This window comes from Eretmochelys imbricata, chromosome 7 (genome assembly GCF_965152235.1).
Source record: "Eretmochelys imbricata isolate rEreImb1 chromosome 7, rEreImb1.hap1, whole genome shotgun sequence".
Lineage (NCBI taxonomy): Eukaryota > Metazoa > Chordata > Testudines > Cheloniidae > Eretmochelys > Eretmochelys imbricata.
In genome coordinates this window covers 77,623,613-77,641,571 of record NC_135578.1, presented here as the reverse complement: position 1 = coordinate 77,641,571, position 17,959 = coordinate 77,623,613, and the positions used below count along the sequence as shown (strand labels likewise).

The 17,959-nt window shown below is 38.6% G+C and overlaps 1 protein-coding gene across 1 annotated transcript in view; it reads right to left on the bottom strand.

Annotated features, from left to right (window-relative positions):
* ARID5B (AT-rich interaction domain 5B) overlaps positions 1-17,959 on the bottom strand; it is a 141,918-nt gene that overhangs the window by 107,705 nt on the left and 16,254 nt on the right. Inside the window, exon 3 of the mRNA XM_077822156.1 lies at positions 14,881-15,106. Within this exon, the coding sequence (XP_077678282.1) occupies positions 14,881-15,106 (226 nt within the window). The remainder of the gene's footprint in view (positions 1-14,880; positions 15,107-17,959) is intronic.

The window sequence follows — 17,959 nt, the reverse complement described above, 5'->3', positions numbered from 1 at the left end:
GTGACCCAAATTGGCTGAACATTTCTAAGCATCCAATCCTAAAGCCCCAACTCAAGTCAACAAATCCACTGAAATAATGGGACTTATGCATGAATAAGAGCTATAGGATCTGACCCCTGATGCTTTACAATAGCACAAGGACAATATACACATAAATCAGGAAGAAACATGACAAATGCTTAAAAATTTTAATAGAACATTCCCTTTGGAAGAGAAGCCTTTTCTTAGCCAAACCACTGAGTGATTTTACTTTAGTGACTCACACAAATGGATTCTGGATTACAGTTTTAAAACTGGATATTTTCTCCTCTACTTTAGGTTCACCTCACAATGTTTTAATGAAAAAAATATAGCAATAAGAATAGGAGTCTGGGTTTACATTCACCAACAGCCTTTAAATAGGGATATTCTAAATCTGTAAAGCTTAGCAATTCTAAGTAGTTGGACATTCAAAATATATCATTCTGAACGTACAACTCCCCCTCAAGAGAGGCTGGACAAGGCTCATAAAACTATAAAAAGATACATTGTCCCTTAGAACTGAGAACAGCTAATCATTAGCCACCCGTTTATAGTGTCTACCTGTTTAGTACATTATTTTAACATTTTTCTTCAGATGCACTAGCCATTATTTCTCCCATATGGATAATGAAACATATCCTCTGCCCACTGGCAAAATTATTTTAGAGCCAAAGACATTTGTTGGTAGAAAAAAGCCAAAGCTTGTAGTCCATTATTGTTGGGCATCTGGAATTGCACACATTTTTTTTAAAGAATTTCCTTCTAGTTTGATACATGTGACATTAAAATATGTACCCAAAAGCTACACAAGAGGAATAAATTAAAGAAAGAATTTCCAAAATATCATTTGCATTATATTATAGTATGCTTGGAAAAAAAAATTAGGGGGGGAGAGGTACTGGTGTTTTGAAATCCTCTACATTCTTTTGCCTTTTAATATGGATAGTAAACAAGGTGTATGACGGTCTGGTAATTTTTCTAGTAAAAAAATATTCAAGAGCTACAGTGAAGCTATTTAAAAAATAGCTATTCCACACGTAAGGCCAGATACCAGTATAAATATGAAACTACATTCACACTGGCAGATTATTTTTAGTTTTTGCTCTGAACTACCAAAATTATTTGGTTGATGCTTGATACTATCCCAACTATATCGTTATGGAACAGGAACACAGGTTCAATGGGACTTTTGCACCACTTTTTTTAATTCTATGAAAAGTGCAGCTTGCTGCATATAGGAAGTTAAGTGTCACTAATGGAGTAAGGAAATTCAAAATACAGACCTGATTCTGCATTGACCAGAGTTGTGGGAAATCACCACCTCAAAAGAGGCATTTAGCACTTTACGGGATCAGCCCCTGTATTTGCATAAAAATTGGATGGCAATGGTCATTGTTTGGTACTTCCAAAAGGCTTATCTGGGGTCATTTTGGTAGCATTTTTCCCCCCAACATGCACTTCTGGATATCTGTTATGTGGAATGTCCAGATCCGTAACTAGGAGCTTATAAAGCTGATGTGCAGAAGCTTGGAGAGCAGGGTGGTGGGAAAACATTTTAGATTCTTTGGGGTTTAAACAGATCTTTATAGAACACAAGAATTTAATTGTGGAAAGCTTTTACTAGACAATAATGGATATGAAAGAAAACAGGAGGCCATGGTTATAAGATAATGTCATGGAAAATACCTACTGTAATTCCGCACACATGCTTACATGGGTTTCAAACAGGAGCTCACCTACAGCTTGTTTGAAATATCAAGTTACAGTCATCAGTAATCAATGAAAAACAAAGAGCCAATGATCTCATGACCTCACAATAGCACCAACATTTTCCATTGTGTTTGCTCCGTTAAACAGGGAAACCATAGCATATAATGCCTAATTTGGAGCCATCCAAATAGAGCTTTATTTAATTGATGAAATCAGACAACTAGCCATCTCCATTAAGTATCCTGACCTCTCTGGAGGTCAGTGGCAATGGGCCTCCTTCCATTATTTATGTATGGGTGGCTATTCAGTAACATTTTCCTTCCTCTGCCCTGTTTAAAGCAGTTTTTATAGACAATAGGCCCAGCACACATATTAAGGGACTGATCCAGCTAAGGATCAAGCCTTAAATGAGTACAACAGGAAAAAACATGAAGAAAGAGCGTGCATGTGTGTGGGAGGACTAAGCACAACCCCCTTCCCATCATAACTATTGCACACACAACTGAAGGCAGAATGGAGATAAAGCCTGAGTGTTCACGTTGGCCAAGCTTGGGGTCAACCTGGTATGCAAGGGAACAAGAGAGATGCCATGAATCAACATGCCAGTAGGGGTGAGCAGAAGGAATGCCTGTTTGAGCAAAGAGCTGGGACTGCGTCATCAGGTGGCACTAAAGAATGTGGAGAAGAGTGAGGTCTTGCGGTGCCAATGGATCTGGTACAGGCACTGATTTGTGCTGCCATATAACTTCTGAATTGTGAAAACTTTTGCAGTCAGTGGTTTGCATATACTCTGAAATCTGCCTTAAGCCCACACACAAGGGACCAGCAAAAACTGGTTGCTCAACAAAGGTGGCCTTCTAGTGAAGGTGGAGCACAAATTGAACTCAGTACATTTGGGGATATTTTGGTGTAGAGGTTTCCTTAGATAGTATGTTGTTTAATAAAGATGTTAAGGATACCAGTATAGGATTCACTGTACCTACTGTTGTTATTATTTCAATCAGGATTGGGGCCTCCTAGTGGGTGCTATACAAACATATAAGATGACAAGAATCCTACAAATCAGCTTGAGGTGGAAATTGTACATACTTTGGAAGGGACGTCATACAGCTGTAAATAATTTGGGATGGATTTTTACCCGCACATCAGGAGCAATCAATTGCATTAAAAATACTACAGTCACATGATTACTTGTTATCATTACGGCACAAAAAATACCTAGCTCAGCCCCAGTTCAGCAAGGTATTTCAGAACGTACCTAAACTATATATATGTGAATCCTCACTGAGCCTACTCACGTGCTTAAAGCTAGGCATGCACTTAAGTATCTTGCTGACTTAGGCCCCCAGTATCTCTAATTTTCCATTTATCAATTACTAGTTTTTATCATGTACAAATCTGACACCTAAACTGTGAAGCCTCCCTTTTGCCAGAATTGCTGGCTATTCTTACATTCCCTGGTATTTAAAACCCACGTATAAAATGCATCACTCTCTATTTTAGATAAAACTTGGACCAGAACATTTGGGTTTTGATTGTTTTGTTTTGCAATAACAAACAGTGAAAAAGTGGGTCGAGTGCTAAGGAAAGCAGCCGCCACACTTTCACATTCTACCTATTTCCCTTTACCAGAAGAATAGGACATGAGGGAGCTCAAAGGAGAACTGGAGGTCACATTTTCTATTTTAATTATATTTTGGATTTGTTATAACATCCTTGTGTTATAAAACACACATGGATCTATTCTACTCTAGACACACATGTATAACGTCCCTTGGCACAAATGGAATTCATGAGCGTGTGTTGAGAGAACTGCTCCCCTAAAACTGTAGGACTGTGAACAAGGTTATAAGTATATCCCAAGGTTCTGGTAACTTTTAGAAACCACTCTAACCACTTTCTCTTGGTTTACTGTGATATCAGCAAACCACCCTCTCTGTATGTGTAGCCTTGTAATTCACAATTATTCTGGGCCCATCAATGTTTCTGGCATCTGAGCATAGAACTGATGTTATTAGTTCATGTATTATGGTACTGTCCATGAATCCTAAACATATTCCAACACAGCTTCCTGGAGTTCATTCATCAAATATTTTATGCTACTGTTCTTTTAATGATTCATTTATCCTTAGTAATATTTGTATTCTGGAGTGTGGCGTCTCTAGCTGACAGCACAATGCTCTGCTGAATTATCCTTTTCTTTCACAGCATAACAAAATAGAGCACAGTCAAACTGAAGATGGCCTTTAGTTCATTGTCAGAATAATACTGCTTACCAAGCATATCCAGACACATTTCTCAAACCACATGCAATGCTCTGACTACAAACGTGATCATAAAGTCATTAACCAGCATCTTCAAATGACGGTGTGATATACATATTTAAATGTTTAGGGAAGCCAAATGTATGCTTTTATAAAAACATATTCCGCTTCAGCTTATATCAATTATGCAACATTGCACAGATGTGAGAATTCACCTTTATTTTTCATGAGCTACTAAAATACACTCCTTTAAAATAATATATATTATCTATCACTAACAGAAGCTTTTTTATGGTATTAAGTATTTGTCCCTCACAAAATAAGAGTCAGCTAGACAGAGATACAGGCTGAACATTCACAATATTGAGGATTTATTTTTATTAGCAAATTATCATTAGCAATAAAATTAAGGAAGAACTCATTTTACATGGTACAGCTTTCATTAAAGGAAGTAAATAAAGGTTATGCAACAATGAACCCAGCCAGTAAATTAGAATCCATGGCATTTTATATATTTTTAAACACACACACAATTCAGATTTACCATCTACTAGGTTAAACAAAACTATCAATTACTTCCACCTCCTGCAAACATCATCAAGCAAGTGATGACAAGTATAATCCAAATTAACTTAAAGAGATTATGAAGTCACAATACTAATAAAGGACGTCTTAAGACTTCATTTAACAGTGCTAAATGCTCAGAGTCCACTGTGCTCTTGAGGGGTGTGTGTATATAATTCCCATTAACATTAATAAGAGCTATGCACACACTAAGGCAGATCTCTGCTCCTCAAATCCAAGGGGGAAGCAGGTTTGCCAGCTGGCTACCACATAATCTATCATTGAGGAGTTGCTATCGGCAGAGTGAGGTGTCCCCCACGCATTTCTGCCCAAAGGCTAACACCAGTTAGCTAGTTCCTACACCAGTTGGACAAGTCAGAGGTCATGGGAAATGATTCAATTGTCACATGCTTATCCAACCACAGAAAGATTCTCAGTTCTTTTTCTGCTTTTCTCACCTGCCAGTCACTCACTTTTTCCTGCCTGCCTAAGTGAAGATGTGCTTAGCAAAGATGATGCTGAGCCCTTACGCACTACTACCTCTCTGTCCCGGCGTTTGCTGCCGACATTCACACATGTATGACGGGTGTCATGATCAGTGGATTGTGTACCTCAGATTTTTGTCCCTGTCTCTCTCTCTCTCTCTCTCTCTCTCGGAGCAGACTGGCCCATAAAGGGGAGGCAGGGAGGAGAAACTAAAGAAAAAGCAAGTACTGGCAAGTGACCTCCTCAGGCATCACATGAACAAGGGAGGTTTATGTTGCCAAATATCCATGAAATAAGATTATGCCGTCTACAAGAGATTGAAGACTGAACTCACTTTACACAAGGAGCTTGGTTGATCCTTTCCTGAAATAGGAAATGGTGGTGCCCAGAGGAGGCAGGAGAAGAGAGGGGTCTTTTGACTGGTTGTTCAAGTTCCTATATGGCGCACCAGTTTTTCAAGAGGAGTGATAGTATCTTGCGTGGAGGCTATGGCGAGCACGTTGGGTTTAACTTTGAAGACCTAATTAGATCACCTTGCCAAGGGCTATCAGTCTGATACTGCTTATGTTTTCCACATTCAATGCGTCTCGATCACACGCTGCGGCACGGCACCAGTGACAGACCCCCTCAGTACTTAATCTGTGATGAGCCACAGGTTAGAAGAAAAGCAAGGAAATGATTTCAATCCAAACTGTATTTTAGGAAACAATTAACAGTCTTCAGCAGCAGAGCAGACAGAGGATAGACACAGACGTTTTGGGAGAAATGAAGATGATAGGCCACCCTCGCAGAATTGTACATATGTAAGCAAAAGACATTTAAAACCAATCTACTTTTCCTCACCAAAGGGCAGTGAAGTTCTCTGGGCACAGGAGTAATTCACTTATAGTTCTTGATTCTGAAGCGCAACATGGAGGTGAGGTTCTGAATAAGTTATGTCTGGCTCTACTCCTTACCCCCACAAAAGGAATTACACGATCTGGTCGCAAAGTCATCATAGCGCACATAAGAGCTTCAGCATCTTAACAAGGTAGCATAGGTCACAATCTGGACCAGTGCATGATCTGCACTGAGACAGTTTCATAAGTTGATTAACAGAGGTTTGGAGTCAAAGATGTCAGCAAGACTCCAAATTCTGGACTCTGGTAGAGCAGAATTACTACAGAGGAAAACAGCCAGGCGGAAAGAAAAAGATGTTAGCAGGGCCCAATCAACAACAATGCTACTTTTGTAGGTCTTCATTTTAGGGACATTAGCAGTCAGCCATGTTTATCTATGTGACTGGAATTGATACAATGCAGGAAAAGGTCCCCTGGATCCATAAGGGCCAGCAGTTCTAAATGACAGCTAGAGAATCACAGAACCACAAGACTGGAAGGGACCTTGAGAGGTCATCTAGTCCAGTCCCCTGCACTCGTGGCAGGACTAAATATTATCTAGACCATCCCTGACAGGTGTTTGTCTAACCTGCTCTTAAAAATCTCCAGTGATGGAGATTCCACAACCTCCCTAGGCAATTTATTCCAGTGCTTAACCACCCTGACAGGAAGATTTTCCTAATGTCCAACCTAAACCTCCCTTGCTGCAATTTAAGCCCATTGCTTCTTGTCCTATCCTCAGAGGTTAAGAAGAACATTTTTTCTCCCTCCTCCTTGTGTACCTTTTATGTACTTGACAGCTGTTATCATGTCCCCTCTCAGTCTTCTCTTCTCCAGACTCAACAAACCCAATTTTTTCAATCTTCCCTCATAGGTCATGTTTTCTAGACCTTTAATCATTTTTGTTGCTCTTCTCTGGACTTTCTCCAATTTGTCCACATCTTTCCTGAAAATGTGGTGCCCAGAACTGGAAACAATACTCCAGAATTAGAGGAGAGAATGCTGATCACATCCCTGAATAGTACTAAGCAAAGGAAAGAAAGAGACACAAAACAATAGAAGACCCAGTTTCTTCCTTGAGGGATCCAGAAACAATATGGGCAGTGGTGACAGCTGTGGTACTGGGCCCTGAGACAGAGAGTCTGAGTGAGGCACTGTGATGCTCTAGTTGTTATGCATAGCCATTTGGACCCATCAGACACAGAGCGAAGCAAATCTCTTGCAAGCTCCTTAAGCACAGCGTGATCACTGAACATCAGAAACTGGCTAGCTGGAAAGAAAGCACCCTAAAAACCCAAGAGAAACTTACGCATTAAAATAGGTAAGATTCAAACCATACCAGTGCTGCATCAGAAGGCAGAACACAAGTTTTCAGTTACTGGAACAAAATCTCCTGGTTAGTAAGATTTAAATGTAAAATTCAGCAAAGACCATATGGGAAAAAAAATCCTGAATAGCAAACATATTCAGGCCCAGGGAAGATCAATCTTGGTGCTAAGAAATAAACAAAAACCAGACTAAGCTTGTCTAACACTTTTAAAGGGACATGGTCACATAATAGCTGGCACCTTTTTACTGTTTTATTGTAGTACTTTCTTAAGAGTTTGAGAATTCTTATAATGATTTGGGACTAATCCTGCTCCTATTGAAGTCAATGGGAAAACTCCTGGCAAATGGAGCAAACTGGCATTGTTTCAGGTTTACACTAGTGCAACTTGGCCCCACTGACTTCACTGGGACCAGAATTTGTCTTTTTGTCCTTTCCCACTTAGCAACATTGATTTTCCCTAATGTTTGGAATGGAACTGAAATGAAAATGGCTGTACTCTATACTAACAAAGTGCCCTGTCATACTGATATGTAACTGAAAATGCTGACACAATGGTAACTGATATCAGTACATTCTGAGAATAATGTTAGTTTACTGTTGCTGTAGGAATCATCACAGGAAAAACACACATCGTTCCTGTAGGGTCTACAAAAAGAGTAGTTATTTGGGGTTTGGTTAAATTTCTTGGTGAAGAAATGGCAATTAAATTACAAACCAAGCTAGTTAGTATCCAGAGGATTTTATTCCCCAGTTTATAACAACGTTAAACTAGGTCAAAATGTGAGATTAGATCCAGTCAATGCCTCTTTAATAAGGTAAGTTGTGTCGTGTTAAAACTCTCTTCTCAATAACCTGTGACCACAAATAGAAAAGAGGCTCCAGACAAAACAATGACAACAGAAGGGCTTCCATAGCTAGGCCACGGCATCACCATAAGCTTCAAATGTAACAAAATGTGTCGTCCCAGGAGAAAAGAAGAAATTAACAGCACTTAAATCACACAAACGCTCCTTGGGCAACCAAGTTACCCAGGGAATTGAAAGATCAGGTGGTCAAACATAACCTCCAGAAAACCCCATCATGTCCTCAGACTGTTGCTGAAGAAAGTTCAGAGAGGAAAACCAGTGGCTGAGCAGACTGGGGAAAGGGAAAATGAGGGGGAGAAAAGGACCACTAATGGAGAGCTAGGTGCAGACACTACTAGTGTCTGAGAAAGGCAGTAGTCACAGAGCTAGGAAGATATGCCAACCCCAAGAACAGCACTGCCGCTCGGCATTTAAGGGGCACCAGGGATTCTAAATAAATCAACAATTCTACAGATCCTGGTTAATCTTAATTTAAGAGTACAAAAATGCATTTAAAAAAATTGGTCCAGTGCACACAGAAAAGATATAAGAACCCAGGAGGTTGCAAGGTCAAATCCATATACAGGTCTTAAATGCTGTGCGAACGCAGCAGCCATTGGCTTCAGCGGGAATTTCCTCAGTATCTTGCAGGATTGGGCCCTAGCTGTGTGACTTTGGTCAAGTTAACGGTCCATTTTGTACCTTTAGCATCCCATTTCTAAAAAAGGAGTAAAAGACTAAACATTAGAAATTGTACGTCAATTGAGCTACCCTAGATATGACCAAAAAAAGGCCTAACCTTCAAAGTAGCTCCATATAACAATCACTAGAGTCCTGTACACCAGCCTGCATCTATTGTTATTTATAATGCAGTGGTGGTCAAAATGTGCTAGAAGCTGTATGAACGCATATCCGGAGACAGTCCTCTTCCCAAAGAGCCATCTTTCTTTTCTCAAACTCCTCAGAGCACCACAGACAAGCGAGGGTAATCACCCTTATTCACTGAAGAGTAGCTGAATTGATAAGACCGGCTAAAACAGTGTAATAAGAGAGCACCTCAATCCCCAAGAGAGGACAAAATAAGGAGTGCTAGGACAGAGGTGGCAGCGAGTATCAAAGGGAAAATGAAGTGATGTGGATGGGATGCTCACACAAGGTTAACCAAGATCAAGATGGTGATTGATAAGAACGAGAAAGACAGGAAGCCATGGGGAAGACAGGAAAAAAAAATAACTATACTGAATGGGAGACATTTAGCTGATCAGAAATTAGCACGTTGAGTTAAGCCAGAAGATTCAGAAGTCCAAAGAATGTGATAAAGGACGAACAAGAGAACTGATGCCAGTTCTAAAATCATCAAGAACTGTAAAGTCCAGATGTCCCGATAACCAAAATCGTAATATTTACTGAGAGAAACCATAGCTGTTCTCCAGTTATTGGTAAGTGCAAGCATACACACCGGGCCATCGCCCTGCTCTCACCAGGACACAGAGGCCAGGTGGTGCTGGGCACTGCAGCAGTGCTCCATGCCGCCCTGGCGCTACGCAGATTCTGAGAAGTCTGCATCCTCACCAGGGTAACTGCTCCATTCTTCCTTCCAAACCCATTGTGATGTGCTGAGGAGCAGCAAGGACATTGCAGAGTCACACATGTGGCAGTAAGGGAGCTCACATGGAACCATGGCCACTCTTTGGCCCATGCAAATTAAAAGATGAGACAGGAAAAGGCAAGGCGTGTGATTTGCCACCATGCTACTCCAGCTTTATGCCTGTGTAACTCCATGGTAATCAGACCCAAAGTGTTCACAAGAAAAGATTTTCAGAGAATTGACAGAAAAGCAGACAGCCGGGGGAAAAGGGAAAAATCTGACTTGCCCCATGTCCTCCATCAACAAAGGGAAGGGCTGCTGAAAGCTGAGCCTCACTTAAAGTAGCGCTCAATGCTCCTAGATTATTCAAGGAACAGTAAGGATAGCAATATCTTCCACATAAATATATATTAACCTCAGGAATGTATTATCTACAGGCAGTGAAGGTTCGTTATCTAAACTCAATTCATTTTCCGCACCACTATTTTGGAGTTCAAAGCTAAAGAGCCAAAATAATGGGCACTGGTTGCAGTAGAAACAGAACCTGTATGACTCCTCCAAACGACATCACCGGATGCAGACTTCAAGGAGCTCACAGTACGACAACCTGAGCCGCAATTTTTGGCATGATAAAAGGCCAAACACCGTGCGTGCAACCCTAATAACAGGTATGGGCCCAGATCCCACAGCTTTTGTCCTGAAACGCTCAAGAGAACCAATCTATCTATCCTAACTGATCTATTAGCCCAAGAAGGACAAGAGTCAAAAAAAAGCTATCCCTGAGTCAGGAGTCAAACCGTCCCACCCCCACCCCCCAAAAATCTAAAAACCCTGCACGCTCCGATCAGCAACAGCAGACGAGGTAGGAAAGCAGGTCATTTCTCAACTAACCACAGGCAGTGCCACAGTACAGTAGAACCCCAACCAACGGTGCCCCCGAGCACTAAATTCAGTCATTTCCCCGTCAGTCTCGTTTCTCAATTTCAGCTCTGACTCCTTTATCTTTTATTTCTTTTTCCAAAGACACACTTAGAGATGAACCCATTCATAACTGCCTATCCACAGACAGTTTGTGGCAGCATAATTGACAATGAGTCTGCTGCAAAAATGAAAATGCTGTTTTAATAACCTGAGCCTAAAATACGTTCTGTTGTATGCCTCAAAGGGTTTCAATAAAAAGTCAACCTGTAGAGACATATTTTCTTGGCTTAAACAACAATCCAAAGCATATAAATGTAGTCCAACTATAATGACATATTTATAGGCCAATAAAGCTTACATTGCAGCTTTCATACTTCACTTAAAGGAACTCTGTAAGAAGCAGTGTTATATAAAATAATTTGAATTTTTTTTAACTATAGCCCAAGGAATACAAATTTGTAACTTACCCATGTTTAACTGATAGTGTTTACACTGCTTAATTGCGAAAAAAAAATTTAAAATGAAATGACTCCTCATCTGGCTATTTCCAATTGATTTACCAAATATGGGTATTGAAGTCTATTTATTACAAATAACCCCAAGCTCCTAAATAATTCTAAAGACAAAAATAAATAACTAGAAGCCCTGGTAGTGAATGGTTTTGTCAGGCCAATTCTTCTGGAAAAATAGGTTCTCATGTTTATTATGAATAATATTTACGCAACTATTCTATTTTTATATACTGCATTGTTGTTATTCCTTATTTGTACCAACATTTGAAATAAATAGTTAGAAAAATATAAATAGACTTAAGACATTAACTACTCACATGACATATTTGTAAAAAGAAAGAGAGAGAGAGAGAGAGAGAGAATGTATAAAATACACACCCTGAAAGGCAGGGATAGAATTTTTGGAATCATGTTTCAGGCTGAAAACTTAACCTCAGAAATATGAGATTTTTATATATTTAATGCACTTCCTAAGGAAAAGACCTACATAATTTAATAGGGATGAAAACAATAAGTTTCTATAGAAATGTAATCTATTTCTACAGAAATTACCTTTAAAACCTATTGAATTTAATGGAAAATTATATGGGGTTTTTTGAGCCATCGTTTAGAATTCCTTAGCAGGGATATAATTTTCTGTTTAATTTTAGAGGAAGGTCAAATATATCCTATAGGAAAGTAATCATTTTTATTCAACTACATAGGATTTTTCATAAAGGAAATGTGCATTTCCACAAGGAAAATGTTTTCAGGCAATCACATTGTTTATCTAGGTCTTGTCAACAAAAGAATCAGAAATTTACTAGCCTACAACCAGCATTAAACATCAGTATTGCTAGCAGAGTTCACGAATCGTTTTCCTGACTACTTCAGGCAGGGATTTGTTTGTAAGAACTAGACTACAGACTACCTCCCCTAAAGGCCAGTCTAACACTATAAAACTGACCATCAATTTGCTGTATGTCATCTACAGAACAGAGAAGAAAAACCTTGCCCAAGAGACCATGCTTGGAACCCTACTAGCCATGATTACAGCTAGCAAATTTCTAACCACAGCATGCACTGTTTCGTTGGCATGATGCGGCGTGTTGGAAGAGTTCTCCGGGTGTGTACTTTACACTCACTAAAGGTGCCATTTTGACAAGAGAGAAGTTTCAGCACAGGCAGGTCAACCGCTCAAGCTTCCCTACTCTAACTGGACTCATTCGTATTACAAATTTTATTGTGTTGACCAAGAAAACTATAGTTCCTCCCCATTATTTACTGAACAGAAAAACTACAGTAGAACCTCAGAGTTATGACACTAGAGTTACGAACTGACTGGTCAACCACACACCTCATTTAGAACTGGAAGTAGGCAATCAGGCCGCAGCAGAGACCCTTCCCCGCCCCCCCGCCCCCAAAAAGAAAGAAAAAAGCAAAGACAGTACAGTACTGTGTTAAACAAACTACTAAAAAATAAAGGGAAAGTTCTTTTTTTTTTTGGTCAAGCTAAGGAAACTGTTTCTGTACTTGTTTCATTTAAATTAAGAGGTTAAAAGCAGAATTTTTCTTTTGCCTAGTAAAGTTTCAAAGCTGTATTAAGCCAATGTTCAGTTGTAAACTTTAGAAAGAACACCCAGGATGTTTTGTTCAGAGTTACAAACAACCTTCATTCCCGAGGTGTTCGTAAATCAGAGGTTCTACTGTACATTTATTTAATCCCTTTAATATTAATACTACATTTAAATAAACCAAGCAGCAAGAGAGTTCTTGTCTATCTTTCAGCAGTTGCACCCATTCTCAAAAGCAACATGCCCAATGGCTAAATGTCTTCTTGTGCCTGTGGGGGGTTTCAAACCAATGATAACCAGTCACAGAGAGAAACTTTAAAAAAAAATTGGAGTCAACTTTTTTTCTGTATAGGCACTGACAAAGCAGCCTGATTCATGACCAAAAAGAAAGCCACATACAATGCTCTCAGTGTTGGGTTTTCACAATTACTTTGTTATAGTTCAGATACCATATGCATTTTTAGTGTAACCCCTCTTTTCAAAGGCTTAACATGCAGCTATGAACTGTGTGTGCTACGTTTGAAGATAATTTTCTTTGGCTCTTGAGTCAATAATACTGGTTTTATAAACTTACCACAAAGGATTTGTTTGTTTGTTTGTCAAAAACAAAACAAGAGAATGTTAAAACTCAAGAGCTCTGTCTGAGAAGCATTCAGATTCTTTTGATACACCAAACAGATGCAAGGAAATGTACATCTAGTTACAAAAAAGAAGAAACCTCTAACAAAAGTTTTGCAAGTGTTTTACTGTAGATATTGATTTAAAATATCAACTTTCAACCATAATGAAACATCATCCTGACTAGCTGATGAAGTTTATAAAGTAAGACTGACAAATTCACCTCACCATTTGCTTAGATGGGAAATGAGAGACTCAGCACTGTTGTAAGGTAAGTTCTATAAGGCAAATCCTCAGCTAGTGTAGGTAGACATAGCTCCATTGTAGTCCATGGAGTTATGCTGCTTACACAACTGAGAACTTGGCCCACTATCTTCAATTCATGTAGATGAGAAAAAAATTCTGCACATGGACTTGGCAGAGTATCAGCCTTAACTTTTGATTTCTTACCTTTCATCCATTTATATGCTAAGCTAGAAGCTATCTAAGCTTAGCTTTCTAAAAAAAAAAAAAAAATGTACTACAGGAAATAAATTTCACTGAAGCACACGTTGAAATATATTTACCTGTCAGCCAATGTACATGTCAATCTCCCAATAAAGCTAATGGCAATTAGGCATATTTACCAACAGAAGACCAGCTGCCTCAGACGTCATCCTACGGCCCTTGCATAAGAATGTGTCCCATTAAAGGAAATGGGAGTTGTGTGCATAACTTCTACAAAGTTGGCATTTTTAGACCCAGATTCTGTAGCCACTTAGGCCCCAATTCTGCAAGCTGATACATGTGGGCAGATCCTGCCTCCACATCCCACTGACATACTGAAGTCAAAGGAGAGCCAGGCAGTGCAGGAGACTGTCCATGTGAACCAACTTGTAGGACTTACATGCATATGGGGAGCAAGAAGCATCCCAAAAACTGTAAGCCTGCTTGCAGAGATCCAAAGCATTAGCGAGCCCACGCAGCAGAAAAGCTGTCTATCTGAGTTCCCATGCTTCTCCATTTTTGCAGAGAGGGAAAAGTGAGAAAGAAAAGATCCACTTCATCATGAAACCAAAGTGACGGTACAAATGGGTGTAAGTATGATTAATTAAATGGATTTTTTTAAAAAAACGTAGGCTGAATGTTACAAGAAACTTTAAAATAAAACGCATTGGACTGTGGAACAGTGTCCCAAAGGGAGTTGTGGAAACCTCATTACTTAAGACAATTAACACTGTATTGGACAAAGACTAGAGAAGCACTAGTGATAGGCAACAACCCTTTGTTGGCAAGAATATAGGCAATATGATCTAATAGGTCTTTGACCTCTCTCTTTCTTCTGTGATTCTAATTGCACAGAGAGAAGGCATCAGATTCAATCCCATATGATGTATAGCACATACTTGAGCCCAGTGCCTACATAGTTTCTGTGAGAAGCCCTTGTAAACTACCTTTGCTTGCAACTTCAGGATTTGAGCCTTAATGCTTACAGTCTTAGAGTCAATGACAGTTTTGTCTGAATAAGCACTGCATGATTGGGCTTGTTACCCTTAGAAATACATTCACAGGTAGGCAAACAGCAATTTTAGAAAAGGAAACTATATTTACCAAGATCAGCCTTTTCCTTTAGAATGTCTTTGAAGTTCAGGCCACTGTTGAGTGTGGACTGCCTGTATCTCATCAAGGCTTCCTTCTGCCCATTCTTGCCCAGTTCCATGGTAATGACTGGGTCAGCCCGGAGACCACACTTCCACTTGGAGAAATCTGAATGTGCCCATTTTGCCAAATCTTCGAGCTTCACAGTCACCTTCTCTGAAACGGCAATAACTTCATCCTGCAAGATGTAGTCAAACGAGAACAGAGCGTGTCATGTGTGGCTTATGATGAAAGATAAGTTTGTAGCACTGCCTCTTTGACATGTTATTGGAAAAGTTTATCTTGCTCTTGGCAGATTACTTTTTCTGTGATACAGAATATCCAATAACTCATGCAATTTGCATGCCATTTTAGTGTCACTGTTGGTTGTTTATTTGAAGCAAATATTTATGTGATAAAAAATGTCCAAGAACATCAGGGCAGCAGTCCTAAAATGTATTTTAAATGTGGATTGCCAAAGTGCATTTTGTATATCCCAAAGGCTTGGATGAAAGCTTGCTTTTTAGGTGCAATTAGCTGCAAATGTAAAAACTCATGGCTGGATGACTAATGGTTATAGCTAGTCCTCAAATAAATGGTCTAAGTAAATCTTAGATTCTTGGAACTCTGACTCACCAGAAAATTCCTGTGTTTATGGTACATTTTCCCTTGGCTTATACACAAATATTGAATTTAACTTTTGTCCTAAAAATTAAATAAAACTGTGATGTAATCCCAAAAGAAATACTGCATAAATGTTATGCGTTTCCCACCAAAAGCAACTTGCATATTCTCATGTTTCTTAAAACTTTTTCAAGAACAGAACTGTATTTTTCCCTCTTCTTAAGCATACATTCTATGAAAAAGCAATTTAACTTCAGTTTAGCCTGCTGAATATATACTTGAATTAAACATCTCTAATTGCTACATTTTTATCCTTCCAGGAAACAATCAACTCTTCTCAGTCATGATGAATAAGCAGAATGTTTTATAGCTGCCTACTGTAGGCAGGGCTTAAGAAGGCTTCAGAAAAAGAAAAACCTAACCCCAACTCCCACCAAGATAAACTTGAGATCTTTAAGTTAAATATTTGAAACAGTTGATGTTTTAAACTTGAACTGACTTATAACACACCTTTCACACCACACATTTCTAGGTAAAACATGGGTAGTATAGTCACTTTAAAAATATTAACCATAATTCTTTCTTTCTCCAAAATAAACACAACTATTTAGGAATGGGGAAAAAAGAAAAAAAGAAAGAAATTCTTGCATGGTTGGTTCTGTATTTTTTGCTTAACACATTCCTCAAGAAATAAAATACTGCTCAATAGCATCAAAAAAAAAAAAAAAGGGGGTGGGGTGGGAAGTGTGGGTAAGTTTTGTGATAAGTTACACACAACATGAAACCTACACAGTAGCTTTGGTAAAACGTAGATCTGATATTTCACTCTTCCTTGTATAACACAAAGTTGTTTTATAAGCAGTCATCTTCTATTACTTTTAGTGCAATAGCAAATATTTACTCAAAAATGAGCCTCATACTTGTACGCTAAGTAAATTTTAGTAATGGAATCTTTTCCTTTATCACTGTGCTGAATATGAACTTCCATTGAACAACAAACAATCAAGACAATGTTTTAACTTTCTGCTTATGACAAATGTTATTACTTTGTAAACAATGCTGCATACTACACAGTACATTTTCAATGGATGGTTTCACCCAATTTCATTACACCATCCACTTGAAATAAAAGATCTGTAGTTGCTATGCATTTTATAGCTATTACATGGTGATTATTAAATGTCAGAGTGAAAAAATTGAGTCTGCATGAAGACAGACTTAACAGCTTCTGGATGGGGTCTGCTGTATAGGATGTTGAATGGAATCATTAAGTATCACAATTTCTAATATAGAGTACTTAGAAACATTCTATTTAGCAGCATCTTTCATAGAAATCTGACTTCCAGATTAGATATGTTTTTGGTTAAAGTGTTATTTTCAAAATAACTTTTATGGCCAAATGATTATGATTTCAATTACCAGTTTCTTCATATCCTTTCCAAGAATTGGTATGACTAACTTTGGCTGGCATACAAAGTTAGCCAAGCAAACAACCTATTAACTAACAGAAAAGTACAATCACTGTTACATCTTCAATGAATTAACCAGTTTCAGACTACAACCTTCACAGACACGGTACATACAGAAACCATAAATCCAAGAATATTGGTTGATAAACAACCCGTGTGTTTTACTAACAATTCAGCAGCAAACCCACTTTGCAATACAGTCATATGCCAGAATTTAGTTGGAAATTTGATAAGGCAGCAGCAAAATATGGAAGATATAAGTATCAGGAAACACTAAAGAGCATAAATCACATGTTCACACAAGGTTTTGTGTGACAGCAAAATGACCACACACCAGCAACCATGACCAAAGTATTTTATACTTAGTTTTGCCTACATCAGTGTGAACGGCTAGAAAAAGAATCTTTGCAAAAATTGTCATGTGATCATATTAGCAATTTGCAAAATAAGTATTATGACCATAAATACTGTTGTGGCAGCTAATGTAATACAAAAGGTATGCACAGAAAGGCATTTTGAATCAGATTAGCACATAAACCAAGAGTATGAATACAAACCGTAACAAAAATTTAGCCGGTTACTGTGGTAACGGATGCAGTTAAGGATGTCTCATTTTCTAAACATTTTATAGATGGGTGAGGAGGAGAAATAGATCAAAATGCAACTAAGTACACTGGGTGGAATTTTCAAAAGTACCTAAGTGACTTAGGAACAAAAATATCTTTGAAAATCAGTGGTACTTGTGCTCCTAAATCATTTAGCTTCCTTTGCCTATAAAATAATTGTTTGCATCATTACCTATAAAGAAATTATTTAGTGTGAGATTTTCAAAAATGTTCTATGTTGGCCTAACTCTGCTCCCACCAAAGTCAATAGTAAACTGATTATTGTGGGAGCAGATTTAGGCCAATGATGAATGCTTTTGGCATGAATTCAGGAAAGTACCTATAAGCACATGT